Here is a 12908-nt window from a genome sequence, read left to right as displayed (position 1 = left end):
TTGGTGCTCAATCGTCACAGTTGTCGATTTGAGTTTTCAAAGGATTGCCATTTGCTCCGACTAAGCTTTAAGGAGAGGGTTTTCATAGGGAAAGCTCCAGAGTAAAACAAGTGAGGGTCACTTGGAAAATGGAGTTTTAAAGCGCGGATGGTACCTGGAAAGAGCAGAGCAAAGGTAAGTGTGGATAAGCCCTTAGTTGCATTTAGGTCCCACTGAAAGCAATGGGATGCATTAGTCATGCCTTAAATCCTATATAGACTTCAATCGATATTTCCAGTTCAGTTCTATAAATGTCCAGAAAGTGTGTATAGGATCCAAACCACTCACCACTTCTTCTAAACAGATTTCAGCAATTAATCTTGTGAGCAAACCCCCTATCCACATAAAGACTAGAATGAGATGAACTGTAAAGCACATGCTATGCAATTACTTTAAAAATAGAGAGTGTTTGGATTTAATGGCACAAACCTGCTTTATTTATTGTATAAATACAAAAGCCATGTATTCAGTGTCAGTGTTTTTCAAGCGTTATCACTATTTTAAAATGACCATTTGAAATCACTTTATGTGGCTCATTGCTGTGGTGCTAATGCCTGACTATTTTTGTAATTCTTGCTTCAAAGCTTAAAGCCCCCCCAAAGCTTCCCTCCCCAGCTGTTCCAATTTTTAAGTAACCATGAAAAGGAGTGCTTAAGCTTGGTTCCAGATGCATAAGCCAAGCAGTTGCGTACTAAGAAAGTCTTTCAGCAGCTGTGGAATTTTAAAAAGCACAAAGAGAACCGTTCAAGGATTTTTACTAGACCGAAATGATGGCATGCGTTAAGTGATTAGCTCATAACCATCTCATCACTGGCAAATGATGACATTTGATTTGAATACCTTGCTCTCTTGAAATGCCTTGCCTACAATGTAAATCAAATAGTGATGAAATGGAATGCAGAACATTGCAGGGAAAGAGGTCTGTCATCTGCCCATAAACCCCGAGATTCCCTTTCGCCTCTATTGATCTAGTTTCCCTGGAGATGGCAGTTGTTGCCTAGTGAAGGGCATTGGAAAAGCGGTAGCCACAAGAGTTTTAAACCTTCTGCTGTTTGAAAGATTGGAAGCAAGCTTTGAGGAGGTTTTTTGTTTTTTTTAAAAAAGGTAAGACGGAGGAATGGAGGACAACTATGGAAGCACCTGAATTGAAGGGGAAAGGAAAAAATGGATTTAAAAAAGTGGACTTTGAAGAACAAATAAAATGAGATACAACTGCGCAAATGAAGACACATGGAAAAAGTAGTCGCTGACTGTGAGAGGACTGCTTGAAGATTTGCCAGAAGACCGAGATTGTCACCACAAACAAGTCTATAAAAGGAGCTTTGGAGAGCAAATAGGCAAAGTCACAGAGGATAAAACGATCGCTGGCTCCTAGTTTTAACAGCTATATTACCTCCAGGATTAGAAGCCGTATGCTCTGAATATCAGTTGCTGGGGATAAGGAGTGGGAGAGTGATGTTGCTCTCATAAGCTACTTGCACGCTTCCCATAGGCATCTGGTTGCCACTGTGAAAACAATCCCGGACTAGATAGGCTCTTCATGTGTTCTTAAAGTTCTGATATTTATTGGGAGGAGATGAACGATTGATATGTAAATATATACAGTCAATCAAATATTCAAGTTGGTAAGAAAGGCAATACAAGTTACAATTCCTCCACAGAATTCAGGAAAGACCATTAGAAAAAGTAATGTATAGATGTCCTGCTGTTTTTCCTAGAATTTTGACAAAGCATACATTTATTTAATTCTATTGATTCGTACCCAACCTTCCTTCTAAAAGTACACATGTTTACGCAGACAGAAGCGTTGCCCTCAAAGGTTCAGGAATTCTGGTAGGTCATGGTGAATCATTTTATGTAGCAGGCTGAGGGACAGGCAGACCCTGAAAATCCTTAGAGAAGCACTTGAAATTACTTGAAATTCTAGGCCGTTACTTTATTTCTTACTGTATTTCAGTACTACTTTATGAACTGCCCTGACAATGGAAAGGCAGTAATTAAAAAAACCCCTTTTATGTAAATGATGTGGATTAGCCACTGAATGACATGCAAAAATCAAAACTTTTCCTTTCCATTAAGAAGAATGTCAGGGAAAGCTAAACCTGGTCATAAAAAAAAGGGTTGCAATCTTAGGCTCAGTATTGCATTTAAAAAATGCTTCCTGTTCGTTACCAAGAAAATTTTATAGGGTTAATTAATTAATTAATAATAATATCTGCCCCCTATAAAGTAGAGAAAGGTATGTTCACAGGATTCTCTCTTCTGTGCTGTTCTTTCGTTTGTACAATCTGGATTGAGGGTAGGATTTTTTGGTGTTGTTTAATTAATGTGAAACAACAGAATCATATTGTGTCTATTCTTTTGAGGCATTTTACTGGATTTGAAACTTGTGGACACAATTTACTTCTTTGTTTTAACTTTCATATGGTGTCTAAGCCATTCGGGATAGTAATCATCATCCCTATAAACGGCAAACTTAGCGGTCCCGTGCTTTGTTAAAAAAAGAAAATGACAAAGACAAAAGGGGACAAAAGTTTCAAAAGAGTGATGAGGGGTGGGAACTCTCCTATTGGAAACAAATTCTAGAAACACTAAAAAGCCTTGACAGTTATGAAAGGGGAGGAACCGGCAGTTGGTGACAGTTGAAATAAACAACAGTTGATTTGAAAAACTGCAACTACCTCTTCAGAGCCATTGTAGATTTTATGAGAGAAAGAGCGTTACACACTGAACTTCCATCCAGTTTCTAACACGAGGAAAACATAATTTCAGAAAGTAACTGCACAAGGAAGAATGACTAATGAGAGACAGAATTTGGAAAATAGTTGAAACCATTGTACATCTCAGGAAAGAAGAAAAATAAGAGAACTAGGCACTGGCACTTTGAAAACTACATCTGGAGAGTATTTTGAGAGTAGTAATTGTTTAAAGTTGGAAGAGAAATTGTAGAAAACCAGACTGGATAAAAAAAATAAATGAATGCAACTGCATAAATAAAAAATATGTGAAGGGGGAAAGTATTGATAATAGAGTATAAACTGAAAAAATTAATAATTAAGAATTGAGAAAAATCACACAATAATTTCAGGAAAAGGGAGCAGCAGGATATTTTGGTACTCTACTCACAGTACCATGGCAACCATTTTGTGGCAGTACCCACAGCATTTTTATCAATATATGAGTACTGGCACCTCAAGTAATTTTTTTACCACCCCCTACCCCCCACCCCATGGGGGTATTTTTAAAAAAACATGGAAAGGTGTTCACATAGTTCACTATTCCACAGTAACATCATAAAAAAACAATTTCATTATTTATATTTGTTTTTAGACTTTGTTGATTTTATATGCATTTCATACTGTTTTGCATTAGCAGTTTAGATTGTTTTTCTTTTTTATTATGCTGTCTACACATTCTGTTAAATAAAATATAAATAAAACAAACCCAGGGATAGAAAAGGACAAAAAGTGCTCAGTTCAAGTCTAGTTAACAGACACTGATGATATTCTGATCAAAACTATCATAAAGATTTGGGAGTGGGGCATTTATTTGTGGGGAACATATTTATGAATGTTTTTCAAAATAAAAGTAATTTTCCAAGCATAGAAAAATATGAGCAGTTGTCGATGGTTCATATAATATAGTGAAAGGAAACAGAAGGAAGTAAAAGGAAACAGAAAGGAAACAAAATGAGGCATGAGGAGAAAAAAATCATGTAAGTATTCCTGAAAAGTATAACCAAATCTATTTCAATGCATACCCACCCACCCTACCAATAAAAGGCAGGAACATAAAACAAAGGGGAAACAACCCTCAAGTTATTAATAACAGACCAAAGGAATGCCATAAAGAGGTGTGAGGGGGAAAATAAAATGGGAGGATTTTTAAAATAGATGGAGGAAAAATATGAAACTCTAAATGAGCAAAGAAATGCTAATGATAGACAGTTTGTACACTACAGTGAAGGGAACTGAGGGAATTCAGGCAGCTTATAAACAGAAAACTGAAGTATAAAATTGGCAGGAAAATACCAAAAGCAAAGAAGAGGATACTCAAGGCACCAAGTAGATAAACTGTTGGGTTTTTTGTTTGTTTGATTTAAGTTTAATTATACAAAAGATACAACAAAAACATCTGAACAGATGTGTGCTCATTGGGCAGAGCTGAGAAACAAACATACAGAAAATAGCATCATGACCGTAAAAACTTGAGTGTTCCAGAGCCCTTCAGTGTGCAAAGGACACAATGAGTTTTCTATAGGCAACTTGAGACACATGTGACAGCAAGGCTTAGCTCACCCAGGAGGCATCTGTCTTAGACAGCACAGGATCCATAGGGGCAGCAGATCTGGCCTCCAAGGATGCATTGCTTGCAGCTGACACCATGGCGGCAGCAACAGCTGTGGCATGCTCCTTGGAGACTGGAACATTTCCCCTATGAGAAAAGTGGTGATCGCATGCTGTCGCCATGGAAAGGTAGATAATAGCAGTGTAACATGGCATTTGGTCTCTCTGGGAATCCATTTCAAAAACCCTTTAATTGCTTTCACCTTACTTTTCAGACAGTTATTGTCTCCCAAAGCAATAAAGAGAGATGTGCTGCTACTAGGCTTGCAAACTAGAAAGACACACAAGGGAAGGGAATAGAAAGAAAAGGCAGAGAAGAGAAATCAGTCCCTCAAGGCCAGAACAAAGCACAGGGTTAAAAGCATTTATATCTAGTTTGGGCCAGGCTCATCTTCCCTTGCCAGTGTTTTGCCTCTAATTAAAGTTTCCTTTGGGCAATGGCTGGGTCCAGTGTGTTCTTTCGCCTTGCCTCTTGAAGTCCGAGAGCAGCAGGCAATTTCCCCCCCAAGTGTCACTTTCTGGTAGAGAGGACAGAAGCAAGTCCTTTGCAGCTGCTCCTTCTCTGGACGATGGATGGAGCTAGGATGGTCCCCTTTTACATTGATGTTCTTTCGGGAGGCAAAGAGTGCAGCCTCCCAGTAACCTGTTGTTCCCTGACCATTGGCATAACCACAGTCCCTTCAGCTCTGAGGCCCTCAGGCAATTGTGTCTCAACACAGAGATCAGCGTGTCATAACATAACAGACTTATAACCTGTGCTATTTGATCACTATTTGAATGTTCTGTTAAATTAATAGTAATTTAATTACAATTACTATTTAAGTGGCAGCTGGTTGACCACTGTGAAAACAGGATGCTGGAGTAGATGGAACTTTAGTCCAGCATTCTCTTTCCCACAGATGCCTTTGGGAAGCCCACATGCGGAACATGAGGGTAACAGCCATCTCCTACTGTTGTTCACCAGTGACTAGTATTCAGAGGCAGCACGGAGATTGTGCCTAGTGGAAGATGATAGCCTACCCTTTTGTGTTTTATAGCTGTTAAGTGTGCAGGATTAATCAGATGAAACTTTTCACAGCATGGAAATCAGCATTTACCCGCTAACATCTGCATGTCAAATTCCTGTTAAAGGTACAACAGCAGGTCCTGGGCCAGCCTTTGGGAAGGGTTTATATACATCTTTTAACCATAAAAATAATGATGATGATGAAAGCAACTGAAATGTGAAACCATGGAATTTGCAGTGACACTGTAAAATCTGTCAGAATAGGCACCCTTTTTTGACCTACTTGATGAGGTTGGACTCATCAAGGCCCAGATTTAGCACTTGTTTTGAATTACATGGCGTACCTTAGAACATGTTAAGTAATATTGAAAAATGAGCATGGACAAAGTGTTCTCCTTCATCATATTTATGAATCAGATGCATCTGATGAAACAAGCATTACCTACTAAATCCCATAAATCAGTCAGATTTTAAGGGGCTATCATAGGACTCTCACCTTTCTTGCCTACAAGTAACTACAAACATCACATCTCCATCTAGGTCAGAGGCTGCAGCTTCTCTCCAAACTCAAATTCCCTATCTTGAATCTAAGCATGCAGAATAGGTTTTAATTTCTAATTCTCTGTTGCTGGCTTTGTTTAGTCCTACAATGAAAATGATTAGCTATACATACAAACCTGAGCACATGAACCTGGTCTCTTTAACCACATACCGGTAATGAGAAAGAAAACTAGAAGTCAGCAATAGGCAGGAACTTGGCACACATTTTCCAGAAGGTTAAATTAATGTCTTTGTTTTATTGCAAAAAAATTTAAGGCTTCTAACTCTTGGTGCAAACATTTTTCTTATTTTTGCTTGTAAAAGGGAGAGGCAGCTAGACTACCTTGTAAAGTAGGGCATGTCCCAAAGCTGCAAATGAGCAGGACCTCAGCCAGCCATTGTAAATAGTTGAGGCAGCTGCTGGGCTGGGCTAGCCTAATGTTACAAGGCGGGTTTATGGGATGATCCCCTCTCACCACAAATATCTCAAGGGGCCACAGAATAGGTCGCACTAGGGGGTTGGCTCTTAGCCCCATCATTTTTGCAGAGTTAACTCAGACACCACATCCTGACCTTTGCTTTCACTCCTTGCCTCTGCTTGGATTATGCTGGGCAAACGCCAGGTTCATTAGCTATTTATTTGGAGAACATTTGGTTTTCTTTCCTTGGACTCTGGTTCAGATCCAGCCAATGCTTTCCCCAGTGGTCAAAGTCATTGCACCAGGTATGGGACATGTAAATGGTAAATAAGAGAGTGCCTTGGCATATGTGACTACTTTCCCCTCATTACCAAGTAATCACTGCCAGTTCCCATTTCTGGACTGAAACATACAGTACTTGTTCCTGACAAGTCTCTTTTGTGTATTTTGATGTCAAATATTCTCTGTGATCAATTATATGTTGAATATTCTCCAGGTATTTGTTATCTATATTTGGCACATATTGATTTCAGTATCTGATATCTGATGAGTGATAATTTGATAGATGACATGCACTGGTATTTAAAATCTGATAGTATTAATATTCAATGTTGTATCACAGTGGTTTTCCATCTTCTATCTCAAGGGAGCACTATCAATGCCAACTTGTCTGCCAAATAAACTGCATATTACTAAGGGTTCTGGGACTTGTTTTAATGCTGCCAGTTAACGTAGACCAGTGATTTGGGCCTTACCATTGCTCACTGTGAACTCATTGCTCACTCCCTTATATGTATTGCTGAGAAATATCAGTAACATTAAGTATGCTGTCTTTCAAGAACGCTTATAGATGTTGCTAGAGCACAACTTCCATTATCCCTGACTATGCTGGCTAGGGCTGACAGGAACTGGAGTCCAACAACATCTGGAAGGTGGCAGTTTAGCTACCCACTCCTGACACATAGAGAATCTTCAGGTGTAAGTAGTTAGACATGCAGGAATATCTAGTGTATTGCACACCCATAGCTGTATGTCATGAATTAGGAGTTTCATAGGTACCAGTCAACCAGTGTTGTGCGTTGCCAACTTCTGCTGCAGTCTCACAGAACAGTCTGCTCCCTCTAAGATCAGGCCTGGAGAAAAAAATTGTTTGCTTGACTAGAAAAGGACAATGTGCTTTCAGAGTAGCCCCACCACACAGATAAAGAACATATCTGTGGTTGAAATTAGATCTGAACTGCATATTTGCTTGCTCCCAGTCTGTTGTCACTATACAGTGCTGTCTCTTATTACTATATCAATCTAGAAAACAAAGTCCTCTCACTGTAACACAATTTGAGTTTCTCAGAAGCAGCTCATATATATGGACAAAATAATCTTTTACAAATAAGAATGGTTTTCTGTTAGATAATCCAACTTTCTTTCCTAGGATATAAGTTTTCTGATAAAGCGTTATGTGGTTTAAGGAGTATTGAACTAAGATGGGCTAGCTAACCACAGGGTGAAGTAGATGTGATTTTCAGTAAGGCACTTTCAGAGTCAGACCAACATTTTCCAAAATAACTAAATATATAATGGCAATTCAGCCTTTTTAAATGCATATCTGCCCCAATCACATCGGTAATTGATTCTTGTGAGGATCTCTACCCCCCCCCATAAACTGCTTGCCTAACTGCAGCCCATTCCTCAGCTTCTATGTCCAATCTGGGCTTACTTCCAATACTGGAGTCCACTCAAGAGGGATTCACCTCTGCTCTGAAATCTCCTTTGCTCTTCCAATCAGTCTTCAACTTCTTTATATTTGATTGGGGCAGGTTCACATTTAAAGAGATGTGTTTGTCACCATCCTCTAGTTTGATAACTTTTCTCTATACAAATATTTACCCCTTTTTTTGCATATTTAAGTAAAGCCCAGAGCTCGAGGCATAGTTGCTGCATGGTGTAATTGTCAGAAGGCCATGGTATAGTCACCCAATACCACTTTCTGAAACTAACCTTTCAGGAAGCAATGGAACTATTGTGAACCAGTGTCCATGATTCCGCATGTCACAGAATTGGTCTAGAAGGATACAATGGTCAATGGTATCAAAAACCACTGACAAATCCAGCAAGAATAAAGGTCCTCTATCCTGACAAAAGCAAATTCTATCCCAAAGCTTGGCCCAGACTGATATATGGCTCCAAATAATCAATTTCCTCCAAAAATGCCTGGAGCTTCCATAAGTTAAATACCACCTACACAGCACCTTGCCCCCAAAGGGGGTATTTGGGACCAGATAGTCATTTTTAAGTGACTTAGGATTCAGGAAAAAAATATTAAGAAGTAGCTGTACCACTACCTATTTCAAAGTAGCAGTCACCCAATCCTCCATCACTACGCCTAGAACTGCCCCCTTCCCAATCAGCATCACCATTTAACTCATATTAGCCATGATGAGCAAGTGGCTCATTGACACCATTGTTAAAACATAGGTACTTTCTCCCCATCTACTGTGAATCCAAGGTCCTTGCATTAATTTATAAAGCCCTGAAAGACTTACACGAGGTCTAGGGTACCTCGGCTGCCTGAACTCTTACATCGCAGCTCAATCACATAGATAATCTGCAGGAACGTTGTTGTTGGTTTCTTGAGTTGTTGAGACTCGCCTGATGACAAGAAACTGAGTCTCTTGTGCCATCAGCCCAGTATTGCGGAATGGAATAATATTGTCAACAGAGATTCAGCAGCTGCCTTCTGTTTCAACTTTTAAACGCCTGCCAAAAACATTTCTTTTCTGTCAAGTTTTTGCAGGCTATTAAGAACACATATTTCCATAATAGTTTGCTCATTACTGATTTTCACATTTTTATATGGATATTACCATATGATTTTAAAACATAATTGTTGAAAACAGCTCTGATATTTTTAATAATAATAATAATAATAATAATAATAATAATAATAATAATAATAATTTATACCCCGCCCATCTGGCTGGGTCTCCCCAGCCACTCTGGGAGGCTACCAACAGAATATTAAAAACACAATAAAACTTTAAAAACTTCCCTAAAGAGGGTTGCCTTCAGATGTCTTCTAAAAGTCAGATAGTTGTTTATTTCTTTGCCATCTGATGGGAGGGCATTCCACAGGGCGGGTGCCACTACCAAGATTTATTTTTATTTTATTTATTTATTTATTTATTTTTAAAAAATAAGTACCGGTAAGTTTAAGAGGTACAGCTATAAGCACCTTGTCCATGGACCTCAAAAATGGAAACTGATCATGTACAACTCCTTATGGTGGTGAGCCTAGAAAATGTCACAGATAGTGAGTGATTCGCACAAGAATTCGTTATTTGATGTTTACTTATCATTTAATGACATCATTTAATACTGAATGTTTGAAAGACTTCCAGTTAAAGTACTGCATAGGAGATGATGTATCAGATCTGGCCATTCAATCTGATCTATGGTGGCTCTTTTACAAATACAGTAGAAGCCACCATATGATTTTACAATCACTATGTGAATGTGTGTGAATTCATTCAAACCCAGACTTATATCCTCTGGGTGTGAAGTTAATTTGTAATATTTCATCACTAAAATTGTTTTATTTTTATCCCCATACCTGTCTACCTTCATCCCCATTGCCAGAAGTTCATCTCTCTACCTGGGCTGCTCACCTCTTTGGGCTGAGGGTCCTGGGCCTGAGCAATACCCAGCCTCTCATTGCCCACACAGGTGATGAGCTTGGAGTTAGTTCTGGCACCGTGAATTGTTGCCATCACCTCACTGCTCTCCCTTTGCTTCCCCTGCCTAACTTTGGAAGCCTGCCCGGCTTGTGTCTGAGCCTGTGACACATGTTGCCTTCTTCTCACAGTGGGAGAGATTAGAATGAGCCAGCTCTCACAGGCACAACTGACAGGCTGAGCAGAGCAAAAATCTGACTGTTTTGCAACGCTCTGCCCACCCAGTGTACACAGCTTGGACCAGAGAGGAAACAGCTCAGCCGGCACCAGAAACGATGACACCTGGGCAGATTGATGCCATAGGACACGAGAAACAAGCAACAACAAGAGAATGGTCTGTTGTTGTGTTTCCACAAAAGACTTCTACAGCACCAGCTCAGAAGTGCCTTCCAGATCAAGGTAAGCTCTAGGATACAAGGGGAACATATACCTGCCAGTCCATGAGGTAAAACCAGCATGAGCTTGCAAATGTTTCAGTTGCACAGGGCTTTAGATCTAGCAGTAAATTGTTTTGTGGAACTCAACAAATTGCATATTCTCAGAGTGCTTGCAGAGGCTTAATATCTCAGACAAGTTCTTCAGATATCACTAGCAACAGTTGGGCCTATTTTAGTTTATCAGATTTTTCTGCAGAAAGAGTAAAACTGGATTAAATTAAGGGTGAGGGAATTATGAGCTAGTATTTTTATGCCGATGTAACCATCTGAATGCTGGAAAAGACTTAGATGCATGAACAGCACCAATCCCAGAATAACATCCTCTGGTAGTACATTTAAATAGACATAATTCAGGATTAATTCAGTGCTATTCATGTTTGAAGTTGTAGGGTAAATGTGGACACAAATGTGTCTTTGCATTTCCTGCAAGAAAGACTATTCCTGTAGAAAATATTTGCATGGTGCTTTTGTGGTGCCTTTTCCCCAACTGCTTTCTCACCAGTGTAAATGGTTTGCAAATGGCTCATAATTCTGTAAGTGTTGCAGAACACATTGATCATGCATTTCAGTGTGTTCATATATGTTCTCACATTCTGTGCATGGCAGAGATAATCATGATTACACTGTGGAAAACCTTTGGAGCTTCCCAGAAGTGATGTTTCATCAACCGTTCTTGCAATCTACATTTGTTCAAATGACTTCTCCAGCGTGTATACAGATACAGCTCTGTGGCCAAAACAAATGCATGTTTACTCAAAGAAACTGCAACTGAGTTCACTAATAAAAGCTCTGAATATGTAACAGTATATCAGTGGGAACATTTGATTGTATGAAAATTAGGTAACAGATGGTGTCATTTTAAATAAGTAAATTAAATGCAAGTTCTAAATTCTAAATTTCAACTGATTAAGAATATCGGTGCTTTCAGTCTCACAAGTATGATCAAAACAGGGCTTTTAGAGCTCCAGCCCCAAACAGCATCTGAACTGTAATTTAAACAGAATAATTTCAAAGTTCCACTGAATGAATTGGTTGTTATGTTTAATGGTCTTTTATATTTCTGGTCTGGGACCATAATAAATCAGGTCAATTCAATGGTCATTTAAACACTTCCTCTCTCTGCAATGGTCACCGTAATGCAGGAATATCATAAATATTCTTTTAAATATCACGAATTGGTAAAGTATATGGCAGTGCAAATATATTTCACACATGCTACCTTTATCTCTCAGCCTTTATTTCTATACTTTTATTGTCTCTTCAAAAATAAAAAGATATCTTGTAAACTCCCTGAGGCAGAGACCTGATAATTGTTTTTTCTTTCTCGTAAATTGACGGTGAAGGACCCGGGTGGCGCTGTGGGTTAAACCACAGAGCCAAGGACTTGCTGATCAGAAGGTCGGCGGTTTGAATCCCCGCAATGGGGTGAGCTCCCATTCCTCGGTCCCTGCTCCTGCCAACCTAGCAGTTCGAAAGCACGTCAAAGTGCAAGTAGATAAATAGGTACCGCTCCGGTGGGAAGGTAAACAGTATTTCAGTGTGCTGCTCTGGTTCGCCAGAAGCAGCTTAGTCATGGTGGCCACGTGACCCGGAAACTGTACGCTGGCTCCCTTGGCTAATAAAGTGAGATGAGTGCCGCAACCCCAGAGTCGGCCACGACTGGACCTAATGGTCAGGGATCCCTTTACCTTTAAATTGACGGTGCATAATAATCATTAGCAGTAATAGTAGCAGCAGCAAGAGTTTGGCCTTGGGGCATACAGAGGGAATCTTCCTTTCCACAGCTCAACATAGAGCTTGTTTTCATATTACATTTCTAATTCAAGTAAACTATTAGAAATAACTTCCAAGAAAACCATATGATTTCTCTGGAGCTCTTGTCAGCAACAAGTTTAATAAGCATGGCATTTTTAGTGGTGATGGTTGACGGTGACAAGCAAAGCACCCACAGCAACTTCGCAGAGGGATTTATCACTACATACATCTGCTTTCAAGCTCTTTCAATATTATCTTTCCCAATGCTTCAATGGTTGTGTTTTTTTAAAGTAACTCTTTATTTGAACTACAGTTTATTTTATCCTCCCCAATTATTAAAATATGCGTACAACACTTTAAAAAGTGTTTTATAGCAAATTTAAAACTTGCTCTTTCTAGTGGGTACCATTTCAGCAGTCTTCCCCCTGCCAATTATCATTATTTATATTATTGAATAAATATATAACTAGATAGATAACTAAATATATAGGTTAATACTGTAAATATCTGCAGCCCTGTAACATTATTTGTAATGAAAGTGATTCAGTGACTTACATTAAAGTAAAATAAAAAATATCACTCTGACTTACATAGGTTTTACATCCTTATATAGAGGCATCTTGTTTGATCTCCAAATC

General features: G+C 39.1%; 1 protein-coding gene across 2 annotated transcripts in view; it reads left to right on the top strand.

Moving 5' to 3' along the window:
• Positions 1–2060: 2060 nt before the first annotated feature.
• The window catches only part of LOC128399810 (uncharacterized serine/threonine-protein kinase SBK3-like), a 26956-nt gene continuing 16108 nt past the window's right edge, over positions 2061–12908 (top strand). Inside the window, exons 1-2 of one of the 2 annotated variants that reach the window (XM_053361578.1) lie at positions 2061–3754; positions 10304–10477. In XM_053361578.1, coding sequence (XP_053217553.1) covers positions 3736–3754; positions 10304–10477 — 193 coding nt within the window. In that variant the 5' untranslated portion in view covers positions 2061–3735. Of the gene's footprint in view, positions 3755–10303; positions 10478–12908 lie in introns of those variants that run through there. The other variant, XM_053361579.1, reaches the window with a different exon arrangement.

This window comes from Podarcis raffonei, chromosome 13 (assembly GCF_027172205.1).
Source record: "Podarcis raffonei isolate rPodRaf1 chromosome 13, rPodRaf1.pri, whole genome shotgun sequence".
Taxonomy (NCBI): Eukaryota; Metazoa; Chordata; class Lepidosauria; order Squamata; family Lacertidae; genus Podarcis; species Podarcis raffonei.
This window is presented reverse-complemented; position numbering and strand designations above follow the sequence as displayed.